This window comes from Coturnix japonica, chromosome 10, assembly GCF_001577835.2.
Source record: "Coturnix japonica isolate 7356 chromosome 10, Coturnix japonica 2.1, whole genome shotgun sequence".
Classification (NCBI taxonomy): Eukaryota; Metazoa; Chordata; class Aves; order Galliformes; family Phasianidae; genus Coturnix; species Coturnix japonica.
In genome coordinates this window covers 11,670,117-11,688,565 of record NC_029525.1, presented here as the reverse complement: position 1 = coordinate 11,688,565, position 18,449 = coordinate 11,670,117, and the positions used below count along the sequence as shown (strand labels likewise).

The 18,449-nt window shown below is 45.4% G+C and overlaps 1 protein-coding gene and 1 long non-coding RNA gene across 3 annotated transcripts in view; both read left to right on the top strand.

Annotated features, from left to right (window-relative positions):
• The first annotated feature begins 1,315 nt into the window (after window positions 1-1,315).
• LOC116653929 lies at window positions 1,316-3,494 on the top strand. The gene is made up of 2 exons (XR_004308588.1): window positions 1,316-2,292; window positions 2,952-3,494. It is a non-coding gene; the product is annotated as an uncharacterized LOC116653929 (long non-coding RNA).
• Window positions 3,495-4,450: 956 nt separating this feature from the next.
• The window catches only part of ABHD2 (abhydrolase domain containing 2, acylglycerol lipase), a 38,222-nt gene continuing 24,223 nt past the window's right edge, over window positions 4,451-18,449 (top strand). The window contains exons 1-3 of one of the 2 annotated variants that reach the window (XM_015873062.2): window positions 4,451-4,564; window positions 13,280-13,356; window positions 14,178-14,378. In XM_015873062.2, the coding sequence (XP_015728548.1) occupies window positions 14,185-14,378 (194 nt within the window). In that variant the 5' untranslated portion in view covers window positions 4,451-4,564; window positions 13,280-13,356; window positions 14,178-14,184. Of the gene's footprint in view, window positions 4,565-5,181; window positions 5,206-13,279; window positions 13,357-14,177; window positions 14,379-18,449 lie in introns of those variants that run through there. The other variant, XM_015873063.2, reaches the window with a different exon arrangement.

Below are 18,449 nucleotides of genomic sequence, written 5' to 3'. Positions count from 1 at the left end.
GAAAGAGCCTTAGGGGTGTTAGTAACCACAGCCAGCACCTTGTTCTCTATCTCACCGCAAAGACAGCATTTCCTGCACCCTTTTACCTGTTTTTGAAGGGTTGCTGGTGGGGAGGGAGGAGGACGCCCATTCCCTGCTGCATAGCACCCTCTAGCCTCCACTAGGGCCACAGCTCTGTGCTGGTTTGGAAGGAGGACTTCCACCACCACCACAACCATTCCACCACGGTCCATTCCTGTCAATGCACACCCAGCCCCGTGCAATGCCACCACGGTGTGATTTCTGTGCAGCTCAGAAGTCATGCAAAGAGCAAAAATTCATGGACTAGGATGGTCACCCCAGCTCTGGATGTAACAACACAAGTTCCCCACTTGGCTGGGACTGGCATATAGGGATTCCTTCATGTCCCCACTCCTCAGCTTCCCCCACTTCTTAACCCCCCAGGGCCTCCATCTTCACACCCCGTCAGAGACCACTCACCTCCCCACTCCATAAACAAGCCAATTTCCACCCTCATCCCAGTTTGCCTTCCCCACCTCCCAGCCTATCCCAGTGTGCACTATTTTGGCACGAGGCAGCGGTTCCACCTCTGCTCACTTTATTTCCATAAACACTAGGAAGTGGCTCTTCCCCTTTCCCAAAGCAGGAAAAGCAATCAGATTTTTACAGGGAACCAATAATCCTACTGTTCACTTCACTGCGTTTTTCTGTTTGCAGCACTGCAGTCCCCAGCTTATTCTTCTCATTCACCACTACTTCTAAGGCAACTTTTCCACACTATTTCACAAGCAGTCCCTGAAGAAGTGTGGCTTTAGCAGCCTCCCTCGCTGTCTTTCTGAGGCTGGATAATCATAGCTTTTCCATACTCCAACCTCAAGAACACAGTATAACGGCAAATGTCAGACAGACCTCTTGGAATTAAATGGAAGACAAACAGTTTCCTTTATTCAGTATGACATCTTGGAAGTACTCCAGGAGAAGCTCATACATCTCTTTGGCTTTGCTACATTCATTTGTTCCATCTTGCTTTCTACCAACAGCTCTCCTCCTTGCTCACTGCCTGCCAGATACCTGCTGCTTGCACTCCCCCTCCCCACAACACCAAAACTCCTCTTGGCACCTGCAGCTGTGTCTTTATTTACCATAATTTGGGACAAAGAAGGAGAAATGGCTTTGAGCAAACAAGAGGTGGCTGCTGTTGGGAACAGGTCTGTGGCTGGACGTGGGGGTAAGAGGAGTGAGCTGGTAGTCAGGAATCTGTGGACAGAACCAGCTGAGCGCAGCCTGGTTAAAAGCTCAGTCGGGTGGTATTTCTCTTTTGGCCTAAAGAATTTGGGAATGCAACAGCCAATCTGCTCTGAAACAATTAGTGAAGGTCCCTGTGCCAGCAAGCAGAGCCCTCTTGGTTTGGCAGGAAAAAGAAAAGGCAACAGAACAAGTCAGAATGTCTCTAGCAATGGGGTAGAAGACATTCAAGGAGAGATCAGGAAGCTCTGGTTTATAATGGGATGAAGGGGTGCACAGCTGTAACCTGGTGAGGCTGAAGTTAGTCAGTGAGTTCTATAATTAGGAAATAAATAGCGTGCTAAATAAACCCAGAGCTGAAACTTCTGAAGAGAGCGACAGAGCTGGAAGTTGGCAATGAGCAACTGAATGAGAATGTGATGGAAAAATACTGAGCAGGTGGGCCACGTGCCACCTCCACGGATGGTTTGTATGATGCAGCCGTTCCCCCATCCCTGGCATTTGACTCTTTACGTTGTCAGCTCCCCAGGACAGAAGGCTGGTCTATTTAGAGATCTGCAAAGTGCTCATTACGCTTTTAGATACCATTTTCAGAGAACACGTAAGAGTCCAAAGAGCACCGTGCATCCAGATCCAACGGGCTCTCAAACAGCAGAGTGCTGCAGCCGGCAAGGCAGCACCTCATTGGAATGGCAGGGAAGGCAGAGAGGAAAAATCATTGCCTTTGTTTCCATCTATAAAGCTTTTCTCTGCTCACGTGTCCCTGACAGGCACTTCACTTCCTTTCAGCTGGCAATCGAACCCTGTCATAAGAGACGCATTCCCTCTTTGCTGCTGTTGCATTGGCAGAGATCAACACTCCAAAGTTTCCTCCAGCAAAAAGGTTTCCTGAGAGGTTCAAACTTCCTGCGTGTCTTTAAGTTCATCGGGGCATCGTGAGCTGGCTGAGCAGGAGAAAAGCCGGGCCAGTGAAATGAAGTAGAGAAGTCTGAAATCCTTGTGGTGGCAGCAGCCAAAAGAGAGAGGGATGTGAAGGTCACTGCACAGGTGAGTGCCAGCCTGGCCCAGCACTGCACCAAGTTCTCTCTGCCTGGTACCTCCCCAGCTGCTGGGTTTTTAAAGGCAAAATTACAGTCAACCTTTTCTTGCCCTCATTGTATAGAGGGTAAGTGCGCAGTGTTAACTGGGAAAGTAATATATTGGGCCTCCTTTGCAGTACTAATCAGAAAGGGATTCTCCTGTACCTTAAGCATCATGGTGCTGCTGGCCATCCCCACCCTACTTTGGTGCACGAACATCAGACAAAGACCTGCTGGCCTGGACCTGCCAAATCACTCCCTGTGATGCAGGCAGGCTGGAAATGGAGCTGGCTCTTCCCGGCAGCCCATATTTCCAGGATGCTTTAAGCAACTGCTTGGATGGCTTTTCCCAAGCATGAGCTGTGTGCTGTGAGTGGCACAGCTCCTTCTCCTGCACACAGCACTGCTCCCACAGCAGCATGCTGTGCCATGCCATGCTAATCATCACATGGCTTTGGTCGCAGCAGCATCAGCTCCCCACGCACTCAGAGGGAGGGCAGCTTCCTCTGCAAGGAGGCTGTAAACAGCACGTAGCAGGGTTTGCATTCACTAACACGCTCGCTTCCTCCCATCCATCTCAGCTCCCACACTAGAAAGCGTGGCTGAAACAGCCTGATTTTCTCCTAGGTTCCTCCTTCCCCATCTGGAGAATCAGCAGCTTTTCACCGCATCCCTTCTTCTTGCAATAACCAGACAGCTCAGCAGTTGGGCCCAGCGTCACCTCCATGCGTGAATTTCTGCTGCCACCTATTCAGCGTTTTCCTCCCCTGGTTCTCAGATCTCACTCCTCATGGTGCCTGAGCACCTCTGATATAAAAGGCTGCTTTACGTTTTACTTCTCCTCCTCAGCATGAAGCGGGCAGATAAGAGCTTGTTTTGTTTTGCTTTGCGTGCTGAAAGCAGTCTTTTAATAGCCAAACCGGTCTGAGAAATGCCCAGCAGCCTCAGGGGTTCAAAGTAAAAGCTCTGCCTGGAGGCTCAGCGCTGCTTCACTGTGTTTTCTTGCAGTCCTACAGTGAGCATAAAGGTACAGCTGGAATCAGCTGGACTGCAATTGCGTGTAATCAAACTCAAACATGCCTCACATACTCGGGTATGTGCCTCATACTTGGGTAACAGGCTGATACAGGAAGTTTATCTAATAAAGCCTATCTCGCAGCTTAATCATAAGCATAACTCAGTCGTATTCAGTCCCAAGAGACTTCAGCCCAGCTGAAGTCATCATCAGGTTTAACCGTACACCCCAGACGTTGCCATGAGGTTAATTAATAGCTGTCAACGAGGAGCTGAGCTGAAGTGCAAGGTGCAGATCGCATCTGGAGCCGGGGGGTGAGCAGGGCAGCACGGCAGTCACCCAGCAGTGCCCTGGCTGCCTCTCCCACCTCTCCCTTCCTCCTGTGACTCAGTGTGCAGCAGTTACTCATCTCTCCAGATACACAGCTCTGGAAAATGTGAGTGTGAGTGAGTGAGAGCTCTCTGGGCGCAGGGAGCTCCAATTCCTGGTAAACAGAGGTAATGAAATGACTGAGATCGGGGGATTTTTCCACCCGGTTATATAAAGGGAATGAAAACACGGCTGGGATGTTGATGTTACTGGAAGCAGAACACACGGCTCTTTTAGGACACTAAGTGTGTAACCATCACATTGCAGACATTTCTTTGGTTCTTATTGCTTTCTCTCTGTGCTCGGGGCCAGATCTGTGCACTGAGGTGCAACCATGGCCTGGTGAGGATGTAGTAACCACCTCAGAAGTCCTAAATAGGCCACATTTAGCTCCCTCAGGAGAGCCCAGCCTTGTGATACCGACAGGCAGCTGTACACTTCAGTCAGGGCAGCTCCTGGAGCCTCACTCCCTGTGGTGGGGATGTACCCCAATAGCAGGAAGCGGATAGAGACAAACCCCACACCCGACCCTCCCTCAGCCCCGCCCCGCTCCATAATGGCGCCCGCAGCTCCGACTCCCCACAGCCACCGACAGCCCCGCCCCAACCCTCCTCACACGCCAATCACCGCTCACTAACAGCCCGTTGAGCCAATAAAATCGCACAACTCCACCCCGCCGCGCCTCCACCACCCAATGACACGAGAGCTGCGCTGCCCTCAACCTTTCCACCTAACCAATCACCGAGCGGGGTGGAGCGAGTGCGGCCAATCGGAGGGCGAGGGAGGTTGCTAAGGGGCCGCGGGTAGCGGGCCGCAGACAGACGGGCGGGAGCGGCGGTGGCGGCCGGGCCTGCAGGTGAGAGGCGGCGGGTGCGGGCTCCGATCGGTGTGTGAAGGCGGCCGGGTCCCTGTGGTGCTTTATTCGCGTTCGGAGAGGCTGTGGGGGATGGGTTCCATTTTATAGTTGAGTTCCCCTCCTCGGGGGACGTCGAGCAGCTTCCTCTTATTGTTGGTGCGCTGTCGTCGCTCCTTCAGGTGGTAAGTTGCAGAGATTCCTGTTTTGCTCCCACATCATCAGTGTAATAATGTGCCTTATTAATCAGCTGGCTGCTGCCGTGCCCTGTTTATCAGTGGTTATCACTGCTTGCGTTGGCGTGTGGTAATCAGTGCTGATGTGGTGTCCATCGAACGCAGCCTCAAGCCATTAACGTTCTTCATATCTGACTTTCAGGGCTATCATTTCCTCCCATAGTGTTTATATTTCCTGTGCCCAGGTAGGCAGTGCTGTGCTTCACCTCGTGTTGGTGGTGTTGTTCTCTCTTCTGGCTTCAGCTCCTTCAGCTTCTTAGGTGAGTGTTCAGTTCTTATGAGGACAGCCTGGATAAGTGATCTACGCTCTCCTTGTAGCAGCAAACTCAGCCTTTCCTCACCCATCCATCGTTTGTTTTAGTCCCAAAGTCAGCAGCAGGAACGGGAAGGATCTTAAGGAACTATAAGGTAATATTTGGCTCCTTCTGTTCCCATCTCATTCTTAAGAACAGTCATTTTTCAGCAGGTCCTCAGCGTTCCTTAGAACCTACATAGGGGATGAGGCTGATGGAGGGTTGTGCCACGTTCTGCCCCTTTTTAGGGGTGAAATCTCTTCCCTTTCTGCCCTGCAGAGCACCACACAGGTTGAGTGTAACGCTTTCTGTCTTGCATAACTCTTTATTGAAGAAGTGAGGCTAAAAATGGGTTTGTTCTACTTGTCTTTCGCTTCACAGCAGGTGAAGTTTTTAGCGTTTCATAAAGCTGCGTTATTCAATGTCACGTGGAAACACACTGAAATGGGTGCTGTTCTGTGGTGTAGACAAGGCAAGGTGACCAAATATCATCATTTCTCCACAACAGGCTAATAGAGAGCTTATCCAAGTCTTCCAAATTACAGCTCTACTTATGGATACACTGTTCTGTAGGAAACAGTGCTTTACAGCAATGATTCTACCCCTCTGTAGTTTAACCTCACTGGATAATGAACATATTTTGGGTGCTGCTGTTGTGCTGTTGCTCATCTTTCTCCTCCTTCCTCTTCATCCTTCATGCTGCCAGCTCTGGCAGCGCCAGAACTTGGATTACGTTAACAAACAACTGGATTTAGCAAAGTCTATAGCAGGGGTATGCTGCAGACTGGGGTCTTTAGTGCTTCTAGTTCCAGTTCAGTGGTGCAGACATCAGCCTCAGTTGACGTAGGGCCTGCAGATCGTATTTGTTCAGGCTCTGGCAAGCACATCAAACACCAGAGAAGCGCTGTCATGTGGTGTGTATTAGCTGAGTGTACAAGAGCTGCACGAAAGCTTGATAAAATTAGCAGGTACAAAGCAGACTCATAGCTTAGCTGGCATTATTGAAAGTTCAGACCGCTTCTACCTTCCTATGATTGCATCATAAGTTAGAAGTTTAGCATTTAATGGTATGCTTCACCTTCCTGATGCACTTGTTTGCAACAAATCTAGGCTGATGTTGTCCTTAGGGTATTAGAACTGGCCAGGTGTTTAGTAGCCTGATACCATGGGAAAGGCAAACAAGCTTTTCCCAATGGTGCTGGGAATGGCTGGTGGCTCCTGGTGCTCGTCAACTGCTTTTGTGAACTTCCCAGCTAAAGCTGAAATCCTTCAAGTTCTGCTGCATTGTAGGAGTCACCCACTTTTATTGAGCTGCTCTGGAAGGTCTTGTTTCATGATGTATTGGAGTACAGCTCCGAACAGCTATTAGTAATGTGTGCTGTAGATCAGCTGTTTCTATATATGGAAAATGAACTTCTGAACAAATATTTGCACTTCTTCAACCTAGCTGGTTCTTGAAGATTATGCTTATGAGCAGTTTAAAGAACAAACCAATCGAGCTCAACAGATTGACTTCAGTATCAAGCAGTTCATTTCAGTGTGCAAGGGCAATCTGTCCTTCTAGAGAAGACAAAGTCTCCCTTGTCCAAAATACGTGGGTGGCAATGACGCTAACCTAGTCAGGCAGTTCATAGGCTCTTTCATCTCTAGGAAGCCTTGTTTGCCCAGAGGCTTGTCTTTTCTCTATCTGTATCAATTGACTTGATAATTATAAATAAATAAATCTCTGTAGCAGCCTTGCACAGCCAGCATTGGGCAGCAAAATGCTTTATGAAGCAGTTTTATACAACCCAAGTGCTTGAAGCATCTTTGTGCCTGTGCTGTGTTGCAGTAACAGCAGTGGAAGAAGTGTCATAGTTAGCAACATAGAGCATATTTTTCATCTCCAGGTTCACCAGGAAGCACCTAGCATTGGAAACTTGCTTTACTGCTGAGAAATACTTGAGTTGCTCATTCTCGGTCTGTCTAGGATAAGTAGTAATGACAGCTTCCTCTATCAGTATGGACTGAGCTCCTCTGCTAACAGCCAAACCCTTGTACTTATCATTGGGATATTTGGTATTAAAACTGAGTGCTGAGTATGTAGTGTACTCCTGGCTCCCTGCAGAAAAGAACAGCAGTAAAGAGTGACTGGATGCTGGTGTGGGCTTCACTGTTCATAGCCGGCCCTACTTCTATCCTAGCTTCTAAACTTATTTACATCTTCCAGATCTGCCTTTTCAGCACATGCTATTCTGACACGTTGTTTTGTTTTTCAATGCAATTATGTGAATCAAACTTTTCGAGCATCAGCCTTCCTTCTGCCATAGGCAGCATCAGCATGAATGGCTCTGCAAATCTCCCATACAGCAGAGCTGCTCACCTGGGTGAAAATAAGCAAGTTTTTGGGGACTTCAGAATGAAGCGGCGCCTCAGCTTCTGTTAATAGTCAGGTATTGGTGTTTTCTGGCCACTTAATTCAGGTTTGGTCCAATTCCTGTTCCTTCAATGGATGATGCTTCCCTGCTGTGCATGCGGCAGCTGGGATTTCAGGCTGCTCTTCTGAGCTCTGACAGCATGGGGGTGGAGGGATCAAGCCTTGAGGACAAATGAGGCTTTGACAGTATGATGCTGTCTTTCAAAATGCAGAGAAAGGAATAAAGCAGATTCTTCTGGTGCTTTTCAATCTGTAACACGGTTCATATTAGCTCAGTTAACTGTTTGTGGCTTGATACCCATAGCATTGCACTCTGAGTGGGGATTTTGAGGTTCTCTGCAGCTTGACCTTCCCTCCACCTTAATGCTGCCCACTGACACAAGGCTCTGAGGCAGGTTGTTGGCATTTGCTCATGCTGTAAGACTGCAGGAAGATGTTAGCCAGTATTTTTCCTGCTCTACAAAGAGCTGAAGCCCTTCTTTGTAGCTTCATAATGCAGCAGTTAGGGTGTGTTAAGAGTCCTAAGTCTCTTCAATAACTGATGAATTATGTTTGCTTAAAGAATGTAAACCTTTCTGATAAGATAAGATGCAATTAATTGATTTCTATGGAGTCATCAGAGCTTTAATGGTCTTGTCATAGTGGAACCTTGTATACCAGGTGTGTGCAATAAAAGCTAGTACGGTGTTTTTCAATGCTTGACGAACAAGATCCAGCTAATTTGCTGTGTAGACTCCGATATATGCCATCCTCCTTACGTAAGATTCAAAAGCTGCCTGCTGTACAGCAGAACTACTCTGATACATTGAAATGATGCTGTGAAGAAACAAAAGCAGTTCTGTCGCTTGGAAGGAAGTGAAATTGGAGGCTGATACGACAGTAAATCAGCCTTTGTGGGGAAGTGAAAGACAGGAGGAGTCTTTAGCCCTGTGGGCTATAGAATTATTTTCAGGTATTTTCTTAATCTGGCTGCCTTGGCATGGATTCCCTTCCTTCTGGGGTGCTCGGCTTCCGCTCTGAATGTGATGGACTTCTCCAAGTCCAAAGGAAAAATAGCTGTAGTTAAAGACACCTGCCTTTCTGGCTGCACCGATGCTGCCTCTTGTCATGAACTTTGTCCCTGTAGCCTCATGGTACCTCCAGATATTGTGCATGAGCCAAGTATTGTATCTGGTGAAAAGGTCAAATTCCAGGGAAGACACCAGCCAACAAATTCTTGTCAGATGGTGCTGTAAACACTACCTGCTGCTTTGTGTGCTCACCAGTCAGCCAGATCCTGGCCTGGGTGCTGCCTTTGGCACAAGGCAGAGGGATTTACTCTGAGCACTTTTGTGTGCTGTCCAAACACTGGTTCCAGTAAGCATCATTGCAAAAGTACATGTCAGCATGCCCTGTTTGTTTGGAGATAACAAATCTCACGTGTCTGATGACAAAACTGCATGGGGCTTTGATAGGTGCATGATGTCTCTGGTGAAGGCTGCACTTTGCATCTCTTAGTCACATCTCCTATAAGTGTAAGTGCTCAAAGTGCTCAGCTGACTCTTAATTAATCCCTCTGTGCTTGGAGGTCTGAAACTCAGTCATCTCTTTTAAATAGCCAGATGTGCTGAGGAGCACATCCAGATGCTCTCAGCGTGTTTCTGATGTGTTCTCATTAAAGCTACTTCTGCGGCGTGTAACTGAAATGATGAGGTTGGTACTGGTGAGGCCCAGTGTGAGGGAATGTTCCTTAAAGAACTCACTTCAACTGACATATTTGTATCTATGTACTTCTTTGGAGATCTGAAAGTAGCAGTCTAGGCTTAACACTTTCCTATCAAGAGACGCTGCTTCAGGGCCTTGTATATGTATAGGGGCATATATTCCGTACATTGATTTTCATCAGGTTGGTTTCTAACCATCTTTCTATGCATTTAAACCATTGGCTGAGAGTAAGACACGCTGTGACACACTCCTCTATGCTTTTTGGAGCGAGTTTTAAGTAAAACGCTGACATAAAGCTTAGCATTGTTCCAGAACACTGTAGTGCTTCAAGTTCCCACCCTTTCCTTATTAATATGGCATTAATATTCCCCATATTACAAGTCTAAATCCCTGCATGGTAGCAAGAGGCCCATAACTTCTGGTTTTATGGTGATCCTTTTGGGAGAGGCATTGGCTTGGACTGTTATTAAAGAATTTCCTGGACACTTTCCCTAAAAGACTCTTAACAACGCAGCCTTCCCCTTTTCTCATCAAAAAAGGAAGAAAAAACAACCCTTGGTTCTCATCTGACCAAAACACAACTGGGTTTCATTTCTCTTGTCTCTTAGACTTGCTTTCAGGATCTTCTTCTATGTGTAAGTGCTGAAACCAAATTAAACTAGTGTGAAACTTCCAAATTGTAGTGAAAAGGAGAGGTTTTGAAGGGGTAGGAGAGGGAGCTTTTCAGTGCCTTTAATCTTTTCTGGGTATTTTTGAGCTTTGAAAGCACTAGTAAACTTAAGCACAAATGGTTAAGAGGGTATTTGGGAGGATTTTGTATTAGACTTCCTTCCTGGAAACTGAATTCCTTCAAGATTTTTCAGTAAATGTAACTGAGCATAAAATAACTTCCTAGTATAGTCCTTATGCAGAGGTTGCCCGTTCTTTGGTCTGTAGATGCTTCCATACAGCTGTGCCTTCACTTTAGCCCCAAATATTACCAATGCTTTGTTGAAATGAGTCCTCCAGGTTTACAGTTACTCATAGGAAGGCTTGAGGGAAGGTCCCTATGGGAGTGGCTTCCATCAATGCCCATGTTGGCTTTGTAGAATGCAGGGCTGAGTTCAGCTTTGACATGGGTGGAGGAGCTGTTATGTTTGGTAGCTCCCAAATCCTGCCTGTGCCTCCTTGAGTCATGGGGAGGAAGTGACCTCTGTGCCTCGAAGTCTGCTCTCACCAGGAACACAAAGGTGTGTAGGTCTGATTTGTTGTCAGTCATCACTTACTGTACATTGAAATATGCTGGCGATGGCTTTCCCAATACCTGGCGTCATTCATACGTAAGGAATTTGCTGCATCCCTGCTGCCTTTGAGGTTCTTTCATCCCTACCTGGAAAGAAATAAATTGTTATATATTTTTTTCTCATTATATATACACAAGAGGTGCATTCTGTGAACAGCAGTGCTGAACTAATTAATTCCTGATAGATTTTCAGCTTTTCATTCCATGCTGAAAGGGTAAATGACAAAGTTTCACCAATCTCTCTTGCTTTGCGCTGATTGATCTTTAAAGTTACTCTTCAGTCACAAACAGGGCTTCACAATATTGATTGGAGGAACTGTAGCTCGTGAAGGCTGTCGTGCCTGTAAGTGATTTATAAAAACAGAAAAAAAAGGAATCGTGCACTTAATTTTCTCCCCAAATGACGTCTTAGGCCCCAAGAGCTTCAGCTTCTCAGTACTTCTCTGTGTTGATCTCAAGCTCTGTGATGGATGAAGAGGCAGGTTTGATTGCTTCCAGTGATGCACTTATTGTGCTTCGGTAATTTTGCTTGCTAAAAGTGAGTCCCATGTTTTGTATATAGAAAGGCCAAATGTCTGTTTGTCCATATTAGTGCTGGCCCGTTTTGAGGAGATTCAAGATCAAAATTTGCCTGGCTCGATGCTTTGCTTATCCATAGCTTTTCTTAAACTGACAAATCCATTGGGTCAGTGCAAAAAGTGTTTAATGAAAGAGAAGCAAGGTGACCTCATCTCTGCTCATAAATAGAGACATTTGATGTGTGTGATTAGAGGTAGAGAGCTCTCAAATCCATTTTGGTAAGCTAAACCCTTATGATTTTAGAGCTGAGTGCTCTGGCTCAGCTCCTGCACATCTGCCCTGGCAGAGATGGATCTACCCAGAGAGATGCTGAAAGCTCTGCAACCTGGCCCTGGGCACTGGACTCAACAGCGTTGGCTTTTTAGAGTAGATTTGTTGCGTAGGTAGATTGCTGCAGACAGCTGTGCAACTGCAGCAGCAATGCCAGCTCAGTTGCTTGCACAAACACTCAGGTCTGAGCCTGCAGGTTAAGGTCCCGAACACACAAACCTTTGGTCCATATTTGAGGTGTCTGCATCTACAATCATCAGTGATTTTTGTTTATAGACTCTACAGGGAAAAATACTGGGGAGGCAGCGCTATCGTCTTACAAACAACTTGCTTATTTTCTTCTAGGCAACTCCATTATACCTTAAGGTAGCAAGAGGCACAAACTGGTTATAGCAGTACTATGCAAGATGTGGGAGAGAGGGCTCTCAGAACGGTGCAGACTAGTTGGGTGAGTTACATTGAGTCACTGGTACAAAATGCTGATGACTAATCGTGCCCAGTTTTATTTTTAAACAAATTCATTAGTGATGTAAGAGCTGTAAACAGCAAACTGGCTTAAGGTCCAGGTGGCAGGAAGGTCATAGGTAACATTCCTCTATTACTTCTCTAAGTGAAGCAGTGAAGAGAAGATGCCAGCAGAATTTCCCTCAGTTGTAGCTGAGGAAGATGTGCTCATCAGCTGGCAGGGACAGCTCAGGAGCACAGTTCTATTCTGCTGTTGGCCATGAAACCCTCATCATTGCTGCAGTTAGCTGTCGTTTCCTGCTCACTTGGCTGTAATGTTGGTGAAGGCTTGAGTGTGGAAACCAGGTAATGTGCTGCAGCTGAGCATTTCACTTGAACTCTTCATTGCAATAAATGATACCAATGTAATATTCCAATTACCAGCAATGTGGTTTTTAATAGCCTACTCTCTTCTCCTACAGTGCTTGGGACTGGGAGACTGAAGCTTCAGACTTGTCCAGTATTAAATGTCTCCATTTTCTTCACCCTCTGTCTTCTTGCAGCACAGATACCAGACACTTGTGGCTCTTCAGCCTGCTGGTGATCAATAGCTGATATCAGACTTGTTTTCCTCCAAGGGATTTTGGTGTAGCTGCACTGAGTACAGAAAGTACTTCTGAGGCTTTGTCCTCCTGAGAGGAAGAAGAGCGAGGCTTCAGTACAGCCTGTCTTGTTGGCATATCTTCCAAGTCAGAAGGAGCAGACAGTGCTAAAGCTGTTTCCTGGAAGCTCCATTTCCAATTCAGCTTATTGTGCCTGTAAGGAATCCAGTTCTAATTGTACATACTGCTTGTGCTTTGCAGTTACACAGGCTGAAAGCTTTCTCTTTTATTAGTACTATCAGATTTCTGTAATGAGCCTCGGTGTGTGTGCAGCAGTGTTAATTAGGTGGCTGTATCTCAGCCTGCTGGTGCTTCTCACCTTCTTGTTGAAGTGTTGTATGTAGAACTTCTCAGAATGCAAGTGTGTGAACAGGCAGGAGATGTTTACAAACTTCAGTCTGTAAGAGGCTGTGTAAAAGCAGCAGGAAACTTTTCAGTCTAGCTTTGCACTTCGGTAACCTTGTTAGTTCTGCTCAGTGTGGAGAGGTTTGGGTAGCTGTTATAACTGGGAGGAATGTCACCTCTGTCTGGAAGGTCATAGTTCAGCTTTCTTCTGAAGCTGGGTAAGTTTTCATTACTGTTTTGTCTATCCCTTCTCATGAAGATATTCCTGTGCTGCAGATAAATTAGTGTGCTATAGGCAGCTGATCTAGACTGGCGGCTCCAAAGGTAAGAGGGGTTTGCAGTGGGAGTGGGTCAGGGTTGAAGTCGCTCGGAGTGAATGCAGAAATCAAGTAATATGTCTGTGAGGAGATTGCTTGAAGCATTCCCTTGTAACAGAGATATGAAGCCTTACTGCTACTAATCAGTTTGTTTTTCCTGTCTTTTGTAGGGTCACTCGTGGGTCCAGACAGTGAAGATTCTGCTGAGAACCAACTATTTCTCCTGGTTTGAAGAAAAGGGACATTAGTAAGACTTATCAATATCTTTCTGGGGTTCCCTGTGTGGTTGAGGGAAGACCAATGGAAGAGTATGCATGAAATCTCTCTGTAATAACTACATCCAGTTATTTGAACCAGGTGTTCAAAAGCAGCTTGATCAGTTCAAGAACTTGTTTTCAAACTGGAAGGGTATTGCTATATTGCTTTTAGTTCCTCTAATTCTCCCTCCCACCCTTTCCCTTACTTCCTTTACTCTGAAGCTCTCAAAGGGATAGATTTTAACTTTTTAACTTAGTCCTCCATTAGCTGTGAATTCAAAGAAACTCTGAACTCAGTGGCACGTGAAGTAATCGCCCTAAACACAGACAGGAGTTAGTAGCAATATCTGCATAGAGCTGCAGAGTTCAGGCTGAGGAACTAATCACAGTAGTTCTCTCAGGTTCTCTATATCAAGACTTGAACATCTTGGAAGAAATATCCACGCTGCTGATATTCCTTTATAACCTGACTTTGTTTGAGTTAGGTAGTCTTGGCTAAGATCCCAAAAGCGTGGACTGGCTGCAGGGTTTGATGCCTGAGATGCTGTTACAGTTCTAGCGCAGCACTGATAGGAACAAATCTCCTTCCCAGCTGGTTATCCAGTTTCCGTTCCTTGTGGTCAGGGTATTTTGAGCAGTACAAAACAATCTCCCTTTCATCTTAGAAGCTGCTGCTCCGAGTTGATAAAGTAGGATTTCAGCAGTACTGTTAACTGACTAGTGAAGGTATCTAATTCAGTTTTGTATTCAATGTGGCAATTTATAATTCATATCCATTGTAGAAGGCTTTAATATGACATTTTATCTCCAGGTTCAACATGAGTGTGATGTTGGAAACCCCTGAGCTGCCGGCAGTGTTTGATGGGGTGAAGCTTGCTGCAGTTGCTGCTGTTCTCTATGTTATTGTTCGCTGCTTGAATTTAAAAAGCCCGACTGCCCCTCCTCAACTCATCTACCAGGACTCTGCTTTGTCCCGCTTTCTGCTCAAATCCTGCCCACTGTTGACCAAAGAGTAAGTAGGATCTTCTTCCCTTGTGCTGTGGGGTGAAGAGCTGCGCTTAACCACCCTTTTACCTGCTGTATTTCGTAAACCTGGGTGCTAATGAATGGCAGGGTATTCTCATGAGGAAATGCATGTTTAAAGTCACACACCTCATTGTTGTTAGTGTACCAGGTAGCTGGGGTAAGACCAAGCCTTGCTGCACAAGGGCTTTCTGTGGATGTGTGGAAAAACATCTGTGCCTTTCTGTATAGGATCTGCGTGCAGGTACTGTGCTGTGCAGCACGCTGCCTGTGGAAGCAGGTGAGAGATGGATGCAGTCATCTCTTATTCCTGTTCATACACTCTCCATTCGAGTAGAAAGGATGTCTGTCAGAGTTCATGGGAAGGAAGCATTTTCATAGTGCGTCCATGTAAATATAATGAATGCAGGGGTGGCTCTTAGTTTTAAAGTGCCTACTTTTATTTGAAGTGTCTTAAGTTGATTGAAGACTATTGAAATCTATTACCAAGTAAAGCTCATCATCATAACTTGTTTAATAAAGTAATGACATAATGGATTGCCCTAAGAAAATCACTGTCAATGTGAGCTTGTCTCAACTGTACATTTGAGGCTGATCCTTGACCTCCCAGAATCAGTGTAGCTGCCCCTACTTCACCAAAAGTATCAAGCATTTGCTACAACTTGGTGAGGCTTTGGAGGGGAGGGTCAAGGACTTTGGTTACAGTATCTTTTCTACAATCACTCTTTCCAGTCCTATTTAAAAGCACTAAGTACACAATAAGCACTGAGTGCTGCCTGATGGCCTTTCCTTTTAGATCTCCAAACTCAAGCTGACTTAATTATAGCCATTGTAGGGGATCTGAGAGGCTTTTAGCAGTGCTGTTAGGTGCCTTGATCGCATAAGGTGTAAGTTTTTAGGCCGTGGGGTTTGTAAACTCTTAGAGAATACAAAGCATTATCTCTTAAATATGAGCCCAAGGGGGGTTCCCTAATGCACTCTGAATTTGGGAGTAACATCTCTGTTGAAGCCGAGCATTGAAATTGAATATTGTTTATTTCTAGTGCTGTGACTGTAAAGTAGTTACTTCCCTAGAAAATATCAAATTACCAGAACCTTCTTAAGTATATTTTAGACACCTGTCATGTAAATGTTGGCACTCCAAGCTGGCATGTCTTTAGTCACTGAAAGAACGGCCATGAAGCTGTGCTCATCACCGGTCTTGAAGGTATATTAATATCAGGGTAATCTTGGAAACTTAGATGAATGTGCTTATTTTAAAGTAATTCAGAGTCTTTATCACCTCAGTTTCAGTACAGTTCTCATTGCACAGGCTCCTAAGCAATATCATATTAAAAACGTGTTGTGGATTTCCACACGGTTGGAAAAGAAAGTGCTCCCAAAGGAGTGAAAATGCAGGATGTGTCTAGAAATTGTGGTACATCTGCTGTGTATTACTTACAGGCATGAGAAGCTTCTTGCAGAACCCCAGCATTGTGTTAATTGTGTGCAATCTCAGGCTGTTTGTTTTCAGTGGTTAAACTCAGAGCTTGTACTTGCTGACTTCTCTGAAAGCTGCAGCCATGATTTCCAGCAGCTCATTCTTGGGCTGAACGTTGCCAGAAAGATTTGTACCACCACAGGAAAACACAACTGAAACAGATTTGAATAGGTAAAAAAATTGTGTCAGTAAAGTAGTTGTTTGGTCTTATCTGCATAACTGTGCTCAGGAAGAGGGGGATAATAATGATGTTGGTGTTTGGAGGGGCTTTCTGGAGGGGCAACTCAGCTGTTTGTGACTATGCTGTTCTGTTGAGGTTACCATCTTTTTCTTAAATGCAAAGATTAAAAATATCAAAAGCGGCCTGTTTTTATGCATGGAAATCACCTGGAGACTAATGGAGAACAAATGTATTTAAATTCCTGCAATTATGCATGAAATAGTTTGTAGGACTAATTAGGAAAACTATGTGGAAACAGCTTGTGCTGTACTCCACTGAAAAATCTTGTAAGACTTTGATTACTTGCTAATTATTCGGAGTGTGAGGAAAGCTGATTAAGCAGCTCTTTTCAAATTCTACCATGAAAGCAAAATAAGTAGCCCAGCAATCCCTCCTGTTATATCAGTGCATGGTTTGTTGTAAGAACCCCCACTGATTCTTCTGTACAGCTGGAAACTGACTTTTAACTGTGGTCTGTTCAGTGCCCTTATGCTCAAAAGAGGAAGGGTATTAAAAACTGGGTGGCAGGGAGAAAGCAGAAACAGGCAAGGCTGTTCTATACGTGCAGCTATTGAAAGATTATTGAAAAACACTTTCTCTTGGATTTTATTTTCCCTTTACGGCACCATTCTTACCTCTGGACTTGCTGAATAAATTGTAAGCAGCATCATTCAATAAGCCAAGTGGTGGTGGGTGAATAATTTAAGAGCTTTGGATAGTAAAACTGCCTGGGATGGCTGTGAGCCAGGTACCTTGTACTTGCAGATGCTAATACTGCTTCTGACAATTCTCTGAACTGCTTGAAGCTTTCTGCGTATCTCGTAAACAAAAGACTCTTTCTTCCCAATCCAGAAGGAAGTTTCATCTCTTTATTTTCCTTTCTCAACCCCTGTCCAGCTCTGTACTTTGACCAAGTGAAGTAGAATGATCAGACCTTTTTGTTCTGCTTCTTGCTTGAAACCTCTTTGATATTGGTTCGGTTATTGGTACCCTGAAGCATTCAGGCCTGTCCACTGTCTGTCTCCTGTTCCGGCCTTTCATATCACTACAGAAAGTCTGTCATCTCTTAGTACTGTAGAAATGTAACATGGGCTCCTTTGACTCACAAATTTGGCCTATGTCTTCTGTGCTGGGATAGAGGTTTTTTTTGCTGCTCCCAATTCTTCTGTCAAGTGTACTTGTGTATCTTTATTCCTGTAGAGTCATGAGGTAGGTATCATCCCTATGGAAGAGAATTGCTTCCTGCATACATCCTCAATGCAGATACTGGAGCAAAAGACTGCCAGGCCTGTTAGTTAAATGCTGTTAAAGATCCAGGGGAGGCTTTTCTTGTCTACTGTTTGCACATTAATCTGTACTAGATAAGCAGGCAACTTGATACCAGAATATTCTTTTGGACTGTCCTTGTTCTTCTGTCGATGCAAGGAGAGAAGCAGTTAGAAAAGCTGGCTTTGGGCTTTATATTCTGTTCCTCCATCCTGTAGCCAACTGTGTTTGATTCCTGTCAGCTCCTTAATGCTCTACCCTGGGTGAAGCTCTTCCAGGAGAATAATAAACTGAGAACAGTGTTCCTCCTGGAGCTCTTGCAGGTGAACATGCTGAGAGGCAGAGAAGGGCAGCAGCTCCCTGTAGGTTAATTGAAGCATTGACCTTAGGGAGAAAAGTAGCCTTGTGAGGACTGAGTCTGTGCTGAGTGTTCTGCTGTGGAAACAATCTGGCATTCTGCAGCTCTCATCAGCAAGGATGATGTGCTGTAATACCCGCTCACTGTTTTGTCTAAAGCACTTCTTGTAGTCACCGAAGGCCAAGGAGGAGCACGTTGTGTGCTTTCCTAAACAAAAGCTCTCTAAATGGGGGAAGGAGGTAGTTTAATCGAGGAGGACAGCTGTTCCTTTAGGTAGTTCTGGCTTTATACATTTTCTGTAGAATGCAAACAGTTCTACTCACGTTAATTTCGTCTTTAGAGGCTGTGGGGATATGGAAGCTCCCAAAACTGTTTTTAAAATCAGGGTTTTGTAGGTATTTGCTGTGTATTCCATCACACTGAACAGTCTGGCTGAGCTGGTGCAGAAAAAGCTGCTTTCTGCATATTGAGGGGGAAGACTGAACCCTGCAGACTTCTCAATGAGATTTCTTGATTGTAATGTAATTGCTTTCCCTAGCATTGGAGACATGAGGTTCAAGCAAGGCTTGGTTTGTAAAGCATCCTTTAAATTCTTCCAGACAGGTCTGCAAAGGGCACCAAAAAGAACCCAACCAAACCCCTGCTGTAATGCAGGAGGCAGCTCTTAGGCTGTCCCCCAGTGTGCACAAATTGCACTTTCTTGCCACTGGTATCCACTGTACTGTAGTACATCAAA